This window comes from Spathaspora passalidarum, assembly GCF_000223485.1.
Source record: "Spathaspora passalidarum NRRL Y-27907 unplaced genomic scaffold SPAPAscaffold_6, whole genome shotgun sequence".
Taxonomy (NCBI): Eukaryota; Fungi; Ascomycota; class Pichiomycetes; order Serinales; family Debaryomycetaceae; genus Spathaspora; species Spathaspora passalidarum.
In genome coordinates this window covers 748,819-764,890 of record NW_006767430.1, presented here as the reverse complement: position 1 = coordinate 764,890, position 16,072 = coordinate 748,819, and the positions used below count along the sequence as shown (strand labels likewise).

The 16,072-nt window shown below is 35.9% G+C and overlaps 7 protein-coding genes across 7 annotated transcripts; 4 read left to right on the top strand and 3 right to left on the bottom strand. All coding sequences in view use genetic code 12, as the record gives it.

The window, feature by feature from the left end:
* Positions 1-706: 706 nt before the first annotated feature.
* On the top strand, positions 707-3,568 carry SPAPADRAFT_62886 (uncharacterized protein; the record flags this gene model as incomplete). Its single annotated transcript, XM_007376956.1, has 1 exon — positions 707-3,568. A coding segment is annotated over one exon (1,129 nt), but the record flags the coding sequence as incomplete, so codon positions are not given.
* SPAPADRAFT_62888 (uncharacterized protein) lies at positions 2,032-3,565 on the top strand (the record flags this gene model as incomplete). Its single annotated transcript, XM_007376957.1, has 1 exon — positions 2,032-3,565. One exon carries the CDS (start codon positions 2,044-2,046, stop codon positions 2,728-2,730), a length of 687 nt encoding a protein of 228 aa, XP_007377019.1.
* A 160-nt stretch (positions 3,569-3,728) lies between the features above and the next one.
* SFH5 (Sfh5p) lies at positions 3,729-4,691 on the top strand (the record flags this gene model as incomplete). The annotated part of the gene is made up of 1 exon (XM_007376955.1): positions 3,729-4,691. The coding sequence occupies one exon, from the start codon at positions 3,729-3,731 to the stop codon at positions 4,689-4,691; it is 963 nt and encodes a 320-aa protein (XP_007377017.1).
* A 3,601-nt stretch (positions 4,692-8,292) lies between these two features.
* Positions 8,293-9,478, bottom strand: SPAPADRAFT_62884 (uncharacterized protein; the record flags this gene model as incomplete). Its single annotated transcript, XM_007376954.1, has 1 exon — positions 8,293-9,478. One exon carries the CDS (start codon positions 9,453-9,455, stop codon positions 8,379-8,381), a length of 1,077 nt encoding a protein of 358 aa, XP_007377016.1.
* Positions 9,479-9,616: 138 nt separating this feature from the next.
* On the bottom strand, positions 9,617-11,128 carry SPAPADRAFT_62883 (uncharacterized protein; the record flags this gene model as incomplete). The annotated part of the gene is made up of 1 exon (XM_007376952.1): positions 9,617-11,128. The coding sequence occupies one exon, from the start codon at positions 11,113-11,115 to the stop codon at positions 10,120-10,122; it is 996 nt and encodes a 331-aa protein (XP_007377014.1).
* On the top strand, positions 9,631-10,116 carry SPAPADRAFT_52171 (uncharacterized protein; the record flags this gene model as incomplete). The annotated part of the gene is made up of 1 exon (XM_007376953.1): positions 9,631-10,116. One exon carries the CDS (start codon positions 9,631-9,633, stop codon positions 10,114-10,116), a length of 486 nt encoding a protein of 161 aa, XP_007377015.1.
* Positions 11,129-13,833: 2,705 nt separating the features above from the next.
* Positions 13,834-15,840, bottom strand: BUD6 (Bud6p; the record flags this gene model as incomplete). Its single annotated transcript, XM_007376951.1, has 1 exon — positions 13,834-15,840. One exon carries the CDS (start codon positions 15,838-15,840, stop codon positions 13,834-13,836), a length of 2,007 nt encoding a protein of 668 aa, XP_007377013.1.
* Between the last annotated feature and the right edge of the window lie 232 nt (positions 15,841-16,072).

The following is a 16,072-nucleotide window of genomic DNA, read 5'->3' as shown; positions in this document are numbered from 1 at the left end:
GAGGAGGCGGAGTTATTACCTAAACCTCTGCGATGTCATACCACGGGAATTACATATCACACTGAGGATAAGGCAATTAGTACAAAATGTTTTCGATATTTGTAGATCTCTATTTCCAGGGTCCACTCAAGAACACGTGTATTCTTATTAAATGAAAGGTAGAGAGTACTTTTCTTTCCTAAAATAAAACTGCATCAATTGATTTCGAAACTCTAGACTAGCTTATTTTATCACTTAATCCTTCTCCAGATTTATGTTTTTTAGTGAATTAATCAACCAACTCTTCCCCACAATTGTTGGTGAAATAAGTCCACAGTAAAATACGAGGATCTATATTCAGAGAAATACCATAAAGAGAGTTCAAAATAGACAAGTAGTCGAACTGGTGACTATATACTCGACTTAATTATAGTATTATAAGCTCCAAAGGGTTCGGCAGTAGGGGCTAACTATGTAGGAATCTTCGTTTGAGCAATTAGAAGAGTTAAACCATGTGTCAATATTTCTTTTCTTTTGTTTTTGGATATTATACTGTATCAGGTAGTAACATATACCATAAGACCTATAATTATTAGGAATTCCAAATAAGATGCTTATCGCCAAGTTTTCCTTGAAGTGTAACAACTTTGGTAAAGCCAGATAATAAACGAAGAGCTCAAAAAAAAAAAAAATTTCTAGTCCACGAAATTTTCAACTCTTGATTCACAATGTACACCAGAAGAGATGGGACGAGAGATAGTTATCGGTTTGGTGGGGAAACCCTCCAGTGGTAAATCAACAACATTAAACTCTCTTACAGATGCCAATGCAAAGGTTGGTGCGTTCCCGTTCACGACTATAGATCCAAACAAGGCCACTGGGTACCTTGAAGTAGAATGTGCATGCTCTCGGTTCGGAAAACAGTCATTATGTAAACCTAATTATGGATATTGCAGAGATGGAAAAAGAGGTGTTCCAATTATGTTATTGGATGTTGCGGGTTTAGTTCCAAATGCACACTTGGGCCGTGGTTTGGGGAATAAATTCTTAGGAGATTTAACTGAGGCTGATTGCTTAATCCATATAGTAGATGCCAGTGGAACCACTAACGCAGAAGGAAAAGCAACTAGAGGTTACGACCCATTACAGGATATAGAATGGTTGCAAGATGAAATATTCAAATGGATTCTAGGCAATTTGATGGAAAGATGGGGATCAGTTGTGAGAAGACATGTTGCTACAAAATCCTCCACTTTAGAGACCCTAAGACAACAACTAGGAGGATATTCCGCAAACAAACAATTAGTTGGTCGAGCTCTAGACTTAATACCAAACTTACCTCCTTTGCAAGACTGGGACAATGAGACAATTGAAAAAGTTGTGAAATCTTTTATGGCAGTCAAATTTCCAACAGTATTAGCCTTGAACAAGATGGATCACCCTGATGCAGATAAAAATGTATCCAAGATCATATTAAAGTATCCTAAACTGAAGGCTGTGTTAACATCATCAATAACAGAAGTTTTTTTGCGTAAGTTGGCGTCGCAAAACTATATTAAGTATGATCTGGGAACAGAGTTTATTGATACGATAGATGACTTGGGCCCCGAGTCAGGACTTAGAGAACTAGATGATAAATTACGTAATAGAATTGAGAATATCAGAGACTTGGTATTGTATAGATTCGGTTCAACAGGTGTTGTTCAATTATTGCAAGCTGCTGCAGATTTGTTGGATCTAGTTCCTGTGTTTCCTGTTAAAAATATTCATAATTTCACTGGTGGTTCAGGACAAAACGTATTCCGCGACTGTATATTAGTCAAGAGAGGAACAACGACGATTTCTGTTGCTAGAAAAATTATGGGTGATGTAACTATCGCCGCTATAGAGGGTGTTGGTGGTATAAAAGTCGGAGAAGACGATATCGTGGATGTGGGTAAAAACGACATTTTATCATTTAAAATTGTCCCAGGTAGCCATAATTAGATGTATAGGTTAACGTTTTATAGAATTCAAGGATTTTTTTTTTATCCACCAGGAAATATATAGTTCACCACACTACACATGACTAGTGCATTCATCCTAGGTTCGACCGGATTGGTTGGTCTACAAATTCTCAAACATTCTGCGACAGTTTTTGCTAAGGTAACCACAGTTAGCCGCAGACAACCCCAGGCAAGCTTTCCAGAATTAGATGCCATTGTTGAACCTGACACCTCCAAATGGCCATCGGTCATTTCAGAACTGGATTCAACCGTTTACTTCTCGGCTTTTGGAACTAATAGGGCAGCAGCAGGTTCTGGAGAAAAGTTCAAAGAGATAGATTATGGGATAAATTACGAGTGCGCTAAGGCTGCTAAGCAGAAGGGAATGAAAACCTGTGTATTGATTTCATCAACAGGAGCAAGTGCTTCCTCACCATTTCTATACTTTCAAACCAAGGGCCAGTTGGAAAAAGATATAATCGATTTGAAATTTGAAAGAACCATTATCTTACGCCCTGGAATGTTACTAGGAGAAAGAGATAAACCAAAAGGTTTGTTCAACGATTTCTTGGTAGCAACTTTGAAGTATACACATGGAAACTTCTTATCTCGCTTTTCTTATGCTATATATGGGGAAGAATTGGGTATGATTGCTGTTCTGTTGGCAAATGAGGAATACGATGCTTCCAATGGTCCAATAGTCAAGATTCTAGGAGGATTTGAGTTGACAGAATTGGCTAAGAAATTGCATAACAATAACCCATGAATTGAACCAAGCTTTCTATGTTTATTTTTCTTGAATACATGTATCGTTTCAGCTACAAGCAGTACTCGTATCTTGTTTACATGTTTATCAGATCTCTTCGTAGAACAGATTAGTCTTGACGTCCTGCCACTGACAAACACTTTAGAAGTCATCTATAGAGTCAAGGTGCATTCAAAAATTATAGCTAGGTTGTCAAAGCATCCAATTTGTTGTAAAATAAACGCTTAGGGTTGAGTCACCATCGCATCAACAACTTAGAAAACCATTATTCATCATGTCTCAAAGTTAAATTGTCACATGATAATATAGTAGCACACACAACTGCTTTGACGATAAGTTTACATAGGATAAGATGATCTCACACGCAACATTAATGCTTCATAAAAAATGAGATAAGTTCTCCATTAGACGAGGTCTAGAAAAGTTATCTATAAGTAAACCTGTTTTATTCTTATTTTTAAATCAACTTGATATATTTTTTAACCAATTAATTATTCATAAAAACGTCCGATAAAAAGGAACTTGACCCAAGGAAATTATTATTTCCAAAAGAGATAACCTGGAACAACATAGCCCAATTACAACCAGTTATGAAAGAGCCAAGAATATCATAATCCAAACACAAAACATCAAGAAATTGTGCCAAGGAAATCAAAGAAAGTCAAAGTAAGAAAATACTTGCAATTAGTAGTTGGGTGATTCGAAATTCTCTATACTAGCAGGTAAAACGAAAACCATGATCCATATAGACGGAAAACCCCTTACTAGGCGTTAAAAAAAGGGATACCATATCGATCATCTTCTGAAGCTCGACAAACAGAACGAAATAAAAGTGCTTAATCTTCTGAACGGCTTATCACGTTATTGAAGTCGTAAAAAATTTAGGTCCGATGTCGCAAAATCAAAATCCGCCACCAAAGATCTCGTGAAAATAAAACGATCTTTTTCCCTTTTATCCACAACACGAGCTCCATCTACCTTACCTTAAACTTACATTAATGTCAGAAATTGAAGTGGTGAAAGCCTCCATCAAGTCCACTAACTTGTCGGATGCAGAAGCAGAAAAACTTTCTTCAGTTATTGAATCTATCCCTGAAATTTTGAAGGGCTTGGATAACCCAGAATACGATGAGATATACGGCTACAGAATAAACGAAACAGACAAGGAACATGTTAATGAAAGTATTAGAAACGAAATTCTATTGAAATTCTTGATAGCTGATGGTTATGACATCGACCTATGCAAAGAACGACTCTCCAATACCCTAAATTGGCGTAGTAGCTTTCAACCATTGAGTGCAGCATTTGAAGAGAAGTTTGATGCAGAGTTGAATGCTTTGGGAGTTATTACCAATTTTCAAAATGTGAGTCAAGACAATCTATACAGTGCAACTTGGAATCTCTATGGAAATTTAAAGGATCCGAAGAAGATTTTCAAGAAATTCGGAGATAATCAAAACAAAGAATTACCTGGCAGTCAGTTCCTTAGATGGAGAGTTGGATTGATGGAAAGATCTCTTCAATTAGTGGATTTCAGTGACTCCAAGCACAATAAAATTGCTCAAATTCATGATTACAAAAATGTGTCAATGTTTAGAATTGATCCCGACATGAAAGTAGCTACTAAACAAATCATCGAGATTTTTGGAGCCAACTATCCTGAATTGCTATCCACCAAATTTTTTGTAAATGTTCCACAAATCATGGGCTGGGTATTTACTTTCTTTAAAGCAATTCATGTGATAGATGCTGCAACCTTAAAGAAGTTTCAGGTGTTGAGCCACGGAGATTTACTGTCGTGGTTTGGTTCCAATAACCTACCAAAGGAATATGGAGGCCAGCTCTCTAAAGATTTATTTGCCTTAGATGTGACAAACATAAAAATGACCGAGTATGCTGAAGTCATTTTGAAGAAGATTGTTGATGAAGAAATTGCTCAAAACAACCTCGAGGTTGAGTAATTTTCAGGGCACTAAGGCTGGAACTACATCTCCCACTAATACTCTAGTCTAGTACTGTACATTATGATCTTATAACCATAATGGCTGAACTAGAAATACTCATTTATATATAGATTCAAATTTCTAGAATCAATTGTTATACATATGAATATCACGAATCTCATTGTAATCTATTACGTATAATTTGCTCTATATCATGTCAATCATAACAGTCCATCACTTCCAGATATTGAGTGGATCGAATTTAACTGCTAACAGAAGAAACGGAACTGCCACCGCTCTCTACAACTTCTATTTGATCTGATTTCTCCTGCAGCTACTGAAAATGATAGAAAAAGGTTGAATTATCCTCTCTGCCAAAAACTGATAACACTCATTCAATGTCTCCTAATAAACTTGATCTTGTTTCTGACCTACAACTACTTCGTCTAATGATACCTACTTTCCTCAGGTAATGATATCTGATATTGAAGAAAACTGGGCCAGTAAAAAATTATCTGCGAGTAACCACAAGCACACTTTGGGGAATATATCCATTGACCTTTAGCAGTATCTAATTCATCCCGGTAAATACTAATAAAACAATAATAGATATTTATCATTGTACAGCTTGAAAACTTACTAATTCTAGCCAAAAACTCTCTGATGAGAAACCTAACCTTCCACTCTACTCGACTCTATGACCCAAGTCTATCAAGCTAATAAATACCAAGCACCTTTAGCCAATACAAAGTATTTTAAAGCTAACTTGAAACTCAGCGAATTCTCTAATTATTGCAATCACCATACACTACATCACATATATTACACAAGCTTCTTTCAGATCCTATGATCAGGATGAATTGACAGGAAGCCGTTTTAGCAAACAAACTGCAACAAACTTCTAATATCTTTTGCAATGAAATTTGAAAGAGGCCATCCACCTAATCCCAATCATGGATTTACAATTTACTTTAGCAGATGATTACAGATCTAACGGAAAGAAAACATCCTGTATAAATGTACAAGAACTGTAGCTCAAACTAAAACTGTTGAGATCAGGAACTAATTCTCTCTGTTCGTAATAAACGCTCAAACCATTTTACTATCCTTTAGCATAGCTGATATACACAAGCTGTTATATATGAACTACAAACATATTCCGTAATGGTTCCGCATTACTAACTCTTAGCTAAATATCAATTGCACCGAATCACCAGAACGAACAGTATCATTTGCTACCATTCTACTCTACATCTATATTCTCCATTAATAAGATTGCCGTATCTATTATGAAACCATTCCACAAGGAACTCTGTTTATGTACATTTCAATCCGTATTGCCTAGCTTTACAATACAGTTCGTACATATAACAATCAATTATTGTTTGTAAACCTACTATTTTCCCATGCGATATCTTTATATCCTTGTGGATATATTAAGAACTTGGCACTACCGAAAACATAGCTATGGTGTAACATCATCGAAACAACATATGATATTTAGCAAATGTGTGCTAGACATCACTTGATATTTTGCCGAATTTAAACCTATCACTGATATTGATCATACTTCTGACATATACTTAGGAGTACTATTCCGTATATTAGATTTATTTTGTACCTGTATTAGTACTCTTGCAAGTACTTTAATTAGCAAGTCCAGTAATTGATACAAATCAATTCATCGCTTGTAATAGTCAAAGCATATTTCAATAATATAACAGGTGTTCTTTTCTACTATTAGGTAAATCGAGTCTAAAAGTGAATGAATAAAGAAAGCATATTTTGAATAGTATGGTAATTGTTTGCTTAGCTAAGATGTTATGATCACTTATGATCAATTTACATGAAGACATCAGTTCCAGTTTTGAACATATGGTATTGAAGTAGATTGTTAAGCTCGGTGTAGATCTTTATTTACTTTCGAACATGAATACACTCGAAAGTCATTAAGCTTATAACATTATGTGAGCGCCAGATTCGTACATTCATAGATACTGAAGACCCAATCAATACGTATCTAGATTTATATTGCATCGGAGAAGGTAGCATACGTTTGGTATAATGGTTATATCATGCTAAAGTTGGAATCATTTTGCAATTTTTCATCAGCATCTTATAAGTTTGGTAACGGATCTAATTGACGTTTGAGACAGTACAATGTTACATAGCTTTACTTAAGCAGTTGCGGTATATATTTATGGAAGAAAAGTACTGGCACAGACTTTAGTACCCCATTGCTGCTACTCATTCGTTGTTAGAACTGTCGAAGCTTAGTAATAAATGATATAGTTTTTTGAGTTCTATGTGATTATCTAGGGCATGCGTAATAGCAGAAGTTAATGTATTCTATGATATACAGTGGGTATGTTTGCAATAGCCATGTAATAGTGTGTAATGAGATAGGATATAAGAGATGTGGGATTGTAATTGTGTGGTGTTTCTAGGGCCGATGCGAATTGATGAATTTACAATTCATTTTTGAATAGTTGTAGTTTGATTAAAAGTCCTAAGCATCACTGAGTATAGTATTTATATTTACTGTTTGTTATCTCTACTGAATTGGTACAATGATCACTGTTATTAAGATCAATTTTACTTTCAGCTTCTCTGAGAATATATATATGTTGACTTGAGTTCTGAACTTGGTACTAGTTGTGGTTTAAAGTGAAATTATAGAAGTAGTTAATTGAAGTTTTAGATTTAGTTTGAGAGGGCAAGTTCCTGGTTTGATATCAGGCTGAGCATACTTTGATTTAGTTTTAGTATATATAACTGCAAGCTTCTAGTTGCTGGCTCGAATGTGTCCTGATAAGTTGTTGGAAGTGAGCAACTACATAGTTTTATGTTTTGGTGTTATGACATTGCTGGTACACAGAGAGAGGTTTGTTTCCAGTATTCACAAATGCATTGGATTGCTGAATGTGTTATCTAGTACGTTATCTTAGTACGGGCGCGGTTATTGTTTTAAGAGTGGGTTTAGATTGGTTATAAAAGTTTGTTGAACTTGGGGATGTTGCTCTATTGCGGTATCTCTGGTTATTCAGATACCACAATTGGCTAGGAAAGGTTGTGCCATATCTAGTTTTACGTGTCCAGTCTTTTTGATGTTGTTGTTTATTATAATTCTTAAACATGTTTTGAGTCCTTATATTGAAGTATATCTTCGATAAATTGGATAGTTATTGGTATTAGATGAGAGAAGTTGTAATTCTAATGCCTGTTAGAATTTGCAATAACTATAAATGCAGCTTGAGGTTGTTTCTTTTTTTTACGGTGTGTTTAGGGGGAGAATTGTCCTTGAGAGTATCCACAGATTGCTTGTGTCTATTTGATACGAGAGTGAGAATAAGTGGATTGATATCAATTAGAACATTTTTGTTACTTTGAGTATAGTTTAGATATAGACTCTCCAGATTTGTAGAATGTGATAAATCGTTGCAACATTGCAACTTCAGTTTTAAGACACCTTGAGATCTTACAGCAATTTCCTTTGATTTGGTTTGAATGAAACTTATTAATTTGGTACTCAGCCTTAAACTAGGATTGAATACTTTTGCAGAGGTCAAGTAATATATCAACATTTGACTCCATACGATCAAGAAATAATTTTACTTTAATAGTACACGGTTATATTCCTTTGTCTCTATTTGGAATATATAATTCTACAGGCTTAGAAATGAACAAGTAGCATCTGTAGCTGCGCTACACTCCTTTCCAGGATCCTTCCAATTCATCAAACCTCCTTCTCCCCACTTGTCTCCTTTTAGCACCACTATAGTCATCATAATCTCTTTTCATGTTTTCTCTCTTTAATCTTCTTAAGTTTCTAATTCTTTCGTTTTCTCGTCTTTCGATTTCAGAAGAAGTCAATACCTCGACCAACGGTTCCCAATGATCGTTTCCATTTTGAATACTAGTTTCTGTAAAAATTCGGATTCCATTTTCAAAAATTATTCCCCTGACAAGATGTAAATTGTGTATTTCATTGTTAAAAGTGCCTTCTATAATCTCTTTCTTGACACGAATGATTATTTCATGCAATGCATGCGAAATTGCTGGTTTGAATTCCAAGGAAAGACCTACATCCGCCACCACGATTTGTGCAAACTGTTCAGGAGTCACCTCGTTTTGATTCAAATCCCATTCAAATCTATCTTGATATAATTGTTTGTTTAAATTTACAGCCAAGTCAATAATTACATTGCAGGGATTATTAGTAGGCAATTGCAAATTGGAAGCAAAATTGTATTCCTCAATTTGTTGATTGATAGAATCAGCTATCTGCAGAATCATTGCATTTGGTAATTCTAAATCATTGCACACGATTTCAGCAAATTGATAAGGCGTTATAAGGGATTCGTTTAAGTTCCACATGAAAAAATCAACAAGCTTATGTGTGGAGTTGGAATTTTCTAAAGCTATCTTGATTGGAATCAAAATTTGTGGTTTTCCAACCAATTCCGAGATCTTTTGTTCATCATCAAGTTCTTTCATATAGGGAGTGTTTCTAGCAGGAGAAAACTTTTGGACATTGGCTTGAGTTTGATTGGTAATACTTCCTTTGTTGGTGAGGTTGGCAGAAGGAGTGTCCTCAAAATCAAAGTCATCTATGTAATCTTCGGAATAGTTAATCTGTTGGGCAATACGCTTGGCTTGACGGCCAGTAGGAGCTATATTTAACAATAATGAATTGTCATTTTCCTCCAGTAATCGCTTGGAAAGACCCGAAGCTAAGCCTTGGACAAAGAAGGATGTAGTATCAAATGAGAGGGATGACATGGATATATTCTTGGTTTGTATGTAGTGTTTGTTTAGTGTTTTTTTTTTCTTTTTGAACTTTTCTGCCAAAATGTATTTTTCAGACACATTGGTTTCCACACACGACCAACGATTTTAGAGCCAAACATAAACAAACACGTCTGAATTTAGGCACTACCATCATTGAACCTTCAACATGGAATCATCTAGTATTTTGAGTAATTACTTGATGTCACTGACAGAAATTAAGTCAGATATATCGTTTGAAAGTTTTTCCAGAGAGTTTCCCTCCAGAACTCCGCAGGACGTGGTTAGAGCAATTTACGATCAATTGATAATACAGCAAGAGCAGAATATTCGTTCAAAAGTTATAGATACTATCAACAATACTTATAAATTTCCTGTGAATCAAGTTTCATCGGTTATTCAAAAGAATAGCAGTGTCAAAGAGAAGAAATTGAATAATCTCATTAATCAAATGGAAAAACTTGCATCTACGTTATCTTTACAAGAGCAGTCTTTGAGTGAAGAGTCTGACCAGTATATAAAGGAAATTAAATTATTAATAGGAGAATTAAGCAGTCTAAGGTATGGCAGAAAAGATGATTTTTATGAGCCTGCTATGGATGAAGCACGGGAATGTATTGCAAAAATTAAAAAGTTTTTCGATATCAAAAGGTAGGTCTCAATAGTTGATAGCTTTCAGCTCCTTTCCCACTAATGATTCCAATCTATGTACTTCATTTTGGCCAATCCATTTCCAAATTTGAAATTTCCAATTTAACCCATCCCTATCCCCTAACTGATAGTTTGATTCCAAGCCTCCTGTGGGTGGTGTCCCTTGCAAGTACACAAGTCTGCCAATTCTCGAATGGACAAGGGCCATGCAGCACATGACGCAAGGTTCATGTGTTGTGTAAACTATCATATTATGACAGAGATATCCCTCGCCATCTTCTTGGGAACTATGTTTCCTCCTATGCAATTCATTATTTGCAATCGATGAAATTGCTTTCATCACACTATGGTCGTATGGTGTTTTGGATCCAGTATTTGCATGTATAGTTTTTAATTTGATCGAATCATTTATATTCTCTGCTATCAAAGTAGCCAGAACACCACTACAGTCACTGCTGTCTTTGCTTTTCTTGATACATTGTTCAAGCTCATCGAGAAGAGTTGAGACTATTTCCTCTTCACGGGAAATATCGAACTCAACTGTATTAAGGAATTGGTGGTTTGGATTTCCCTTCCAAGCTAATGGCCAATATTTCAGTGACCAGGCTTGTGTAATGTCTTTGGTTTGTGGAGCGTATCGAGGAACTTCAATTAGTCCGACGCTTCTTATTTCCACACCAGGGCAGTGTTCATGAATCAAATTAATGAGTTTCCCTTCGTCAATATATTCCAATGAACATAAAATAGATCTTATGCATTCATTCACTTTCATAAATCTCTTAATGTGTGTTAATGACACGGGATCCGGATCTGTCAAATGGTCTCGAATTAGGGCTACTATTTTTTGAGTGTCTTTTGGGTTAATATCACAATACCACACACTGACTAAAGTTGGCTTCTCGGAAATCTGGTCTTCATTTGCTCGAATCTGCTTTAAAACTCCATAGAGAATTCCTTGCTCGAGATTGACATGTTCATTTTCACTATTTTTGCTTGTCTTCATTTAAGTTGGATCTAGTTAGTTTGGTGTGAACTTTTTTCTTGGATACGAAATCCAAATATATCTTGGTTATCCTTTGCAAAAGAAATGAAATGTTCATTGCGACAGCATATAGATCAACTCTGTATAGACTTATCATCAGAACTCCCTAGCTATTTGAAATTTTTAGACAATGTGGTGATTGCCAGATTATCATCACGTAAGATACACATCTTACCAGTGCTTCATCCATCAAATACGTACTTGGATTTCTTGGACACGTTAATCGCGTACTTAGTCTCGCAAAAGTCCATCAACGTGTTGGCCAGTGGTTATAAAGATTCCAGTATGGATAATCAGTGTAATTCACGAACTATGAGCTCCTCATCGAACTTTGCAATGAATTATATGCGTAATTCGAACTGGAGCTATACATTTCAGTTAATTGGAGCTCATAATTTTTTAGAATTGGTTATAAACTATAAAGGGTTTAGTGCTGTTGGCAGTAAGAATTCGCTACAAGTATTTGGTGATTCCAATCAGTTTTCTTTTAAAGATGATTTCAATGCAGTATCTAAGAACAGAGTGCTAAATAGATCAAATGGTTCTGGAAAAGGTAACAAACGTTGCTTACTCCCTCGTGAAGTTAACCAATTACTTTCAGACATATTTCCATCTTATAAATCTAAGCCAGGTGGTATGCCAAAAAGCTTTCGTAAAATAAGGAAAACCATGCTTTCGGTTATTTCAAGAGACCAGAAGTTGTCTTATAATGCTATATATTCTAAACTAATCGGCTATGGTAAGCCTAACCACCACGAAATCGAGAGAAATAGAACACCTCTCCAGCTTGTTGTAAGGCTTTGCCTTGTGATCCTTTATAAGCTACTACCACTTGAAATATGGGGTGGAAGTGAGAATAAGAAGATTTTACAGAGTGAGATTTCCAACTTCATAAGGATAGGTGTACAGGAAAAGGTACATGTGAAAGATCTACTTCGTGGTATTAAGCTTCTGGATTTTAAGTGGCTAGGAACTACCGAGAAGATTTCATCTAAACAGGATTTTGAATTGAGAAAGCAAAATCTAATTCATTTTTTAGACTGGATATTTGAAACACTAATAAAACGGATCATTACAGCTTTCTGGTATGTAACTGAATCCCAAGATTCTAACGGAATGCGGTCACTGTATTTTCCTCATCATATTTGGGCGTGTATTACTAGTAAATGGTTATCCGTTTACATTCGCGAAAATCTTGTCAAGCAGGAAGTATCAAAAAGCTGGAGTACGAGAGAAGTGTTTAATATTGGTTTTGTTCGGCCCATTCCTAAAAAGACGGATTTTCGATTTATTTGCGTTCCTTCTAGAGGTAATCTAACGTTTCTTGCGAGCCAGTCGGAACCGATATCGAGGGAAAAGGATAGGTTTGAATTCATTAAATATAATTTGGAGATATTACAGCTGATACTGCAAATTTTGCGTCTGAAATTGAACCGAAGAAGTAATAATAACCCGTTTTTTAATCCCAAATGTCGATCTAGTGGTGATGTGGCACTGTTTATGATCAATTTTCGGAAGAGTTTTTTGAACTCACACCAAGAAAAGCTCCCCAAGCTTTTTCTATTAAAATTTGACATGAAGCATTGTTATGATCGATTAAACCAGGAAGCAATCCTAAAACAAATCGAAGGATATTTTCATGGCGAGAACGAAAACACTCCTTATTATTTCCGCAGGTATGTACAATTGGATGATTCTCTGTTTAATTGGAAAAAGACTTCTTCCAGGATCCATAACTCAGCGCACAATTTCAATATGATTCAAGAACTGGCCTACTTGAATGGGATTCGAGGTGCATATTTGGATAAAGTTAAAACCACAAAGTTGTTAAAGAGAGATATTATACTGATTTGCAAAAACTTGATATTTGATTCTCAAGTAGTCATTCGGAATGAACAGGGGCATTATGAATTGTATAGAAGAAAAAGAGGTGTGTTCCAGGGGTTCCCTTTACTGGGTACATTCTGTGATATTGTTTATTCAGCCATGGTTGAAGAAAAATTCAACTTTTTGCAGCACCGTGATTCGAAGTCGTTGTTCTTGAGGTTGGCTGATGATTTTTTGCTTATATCAACAGAGATTCAGGATTGCATAGACGTGAGAAAAATCATTGATGGTAAAGAGCTTCATAAGTTTGGGGCGCATGTGAACATTGACAAGACTTTATTTAAAAGTACCAATGATTCAATTAATACAAGTATAAAATTTGTTGGTTTAGATTTGGATTTGAATACTATGGAGATAAAAATGGAATATCCTCATTTCATATCAAAGACGTTAAAATATCGTTCATTCAAGACACTATTGACTTATTTGTATAATGCCTATAAAACCCGTTTACATGGGTTTTTAATGGACCTTTCGTCTGGTTCCATAGAAGGGGTCTTGTGGAATTTACGTGGATTGTTAGAAATTATTTTGGTAGCAATCTCACATGACTACAAGCGCATTAAACGAGGTGATGCGTTTTCCAATGATAAATTTATCAATTTTCTAAAGGATATACGTGATCATACCATAACAAAGTTTGTAGAAGTCAACAATTCGTTTGATTTTCTTGATATTATTATATCAGAATTTAATGCAGTCATAGTGAAATGCCTTGGCGGGAGAAAGGAATTTGGATTTCTCCTCGAAACGATACCAATATAAAAACTAAATATATGTCAGTTGTATTTACTACACAATGCCGAACGAACTTTTTAAATTCTCACTGTCTTTTTGTGATCTCATTTTCTCTACTTCAGCTATTCCTCCTGACTTTTTGAGTTTCTTATCTTCAACAAAATCTCCCAATTCCTCTTGAAACTGGTTGAGTTTCATCATTTCACGTTCTTTTTCCCTCAATTTCTCTGCTCTTTCGATTGCCTCTACTCTGCTTTGATGATCAGGTACAAGGGCAACCACTTCATTCAAAACTGCATCCTTTATATCATGTAAACTTTCACCTGGCTCCGGTATGTAAAGGTTTGCAACAACCTTATTTCGTTTCCTTGTACTTCCTTTGCTCTGTTCTATGGAACATTGTTCAATCAAGGTAAATGTCTCTTCCATCTTTTTGATGTCTTCTTCCAAATCAATGGTTAATTCATCTTGTACTTTAAAGAAGTGTTGTTCCTCGCATACTTTATCAAGTTCAGTTTCCCAAATCTTTTTCCAGACATTTCTTTCTTTTGAAATGAAATCGGTCATAGAACGAAGAGCCAGTTTGGCGTTCTCTATCTCTTTAACTGTATTCTTGATTTGCTTCTCGCTGATTCTAACCCCTCTTTGAGCTACATCCTTTCTTAATTCCTCTACCAAATCTTGTAAATCATCAACCTTGGTGATCAATACGTCAGATTCCTCGGATAATTTAGTATGGCACGTTTCCATGAAGGATCTATTGGAGTCCTTTGATATTTCAAGGCCATATTCCTGGAACTGATCAAGTTTTTCTGTCAACAGCAGGATAATCAGCTTGAAATTATCGACCGATGATCTGTGTAATTGTCTGAGGGCTTTCAAATCCTGTTCAATCTTGCGGATCTTCTTCAAGTCATACGAGGAAGTTCCTGTGGCTGTATTCACTTCTTTATGACTAGTAGGTAGGACTGGTGCTGGAATATCTATCGAGGAAATGGATTCTTTTACTTGCAGAATAACATTGGCATTCATAGCTTCTATTTTCTTGGACAAGTCTTGTATCTTCAGCTCTAAGTCATTTATTGCTTTTGCTTGGGAATCTGGCTCGTTCAAGCACAAGAGAGTCCCTGATTTGACATCTGACAATAAATTCTCTTCAAGCTCGTATAATACTCCACTGCCGGGGTCTTGGATATAAATTTCAGGAAAGCTTGCTGATCCAGGTGAATATGCAAATTTTTCCACAAATAAAAGTCGAAGGGAAGCAAATGTTACTGGGAATTTTATGTCCACTTTCTTTGTTTTCTTGTTGATTTTCAAAAAAACATAAGATTTGTTGCCATCATTGGTTGCATTGATGGGTTTCCTTTCCGGGATGTCTTCGTGTGAAGATTCATTCGCGAGTGAGCTGCGGGCTGCGGTGATACTCGGCAATGTACTAGGAGTAGAAATGTTTGCAAGTTTGGCATATTGGTAGGCACTAAATCGTTTAGAAGCTCGACGTTGAAGAGCATCCCCTTTTTGTAGCTGTGACAAGGCATCATTTTTGACTGGTGGTTGGGAAGAATGGGATGCTACTCTTTCAGGAAAATCATGTTCTACTGAACTTGGCTTTAATAAATTCTCGGATGGTGGGGAAACTGTTGTTGCTGGTGATGCTGCGCTTTCTATCAGGCTCTTGGATGATCTGTCTTGGGATAAACTCTTTGCTTTGGCTTGTTTAGCTTTTAAATTCTGCAACAAAGTAACAATGATATTCCGAATGTTTGGTAAGAACCTGTCCAAATTTTCTTGAGAAGGCGCTTCACTTAAAGCAGCTTCTAAGATGATTCTTAAAGCTTGAGGTACGTTACCAATATCTGAAATATCAATCCCATTGCTGGTGAATGCTCGAGTAGCAGCTCGGAAATCGTTTCCAAGTTTAACATATGCGTCCGAGACAAACTTGTCATCTGCTTCCTGGCGAGCCCATTGCGTTAAGCTCTCCAACAAATGCTTAGTTGATACAAGAAGTCGAGTTACACTTGTTTCGATACTGTTCAAGCGTCGGCTTCCCGTCATAGCTGGAGGAGAATTGGATGTTGACATACGTTGGTTGTTTACTAATGTGTAATTGATCTACATTTATTTTTTTTATTTTTTTTTTTTTTTTGGTTTGTGAATTCAAGTGGACCAACTTTGGATCACTGAGGTTAGGCAGCTCTGGCTGCGTATCAAAATTGGTACAGTTTGATCTGCTTTTAATTCGAAAAAAAGAATCTGTGTGTATATTAGAGGGAGTTAGTGTTAGAAA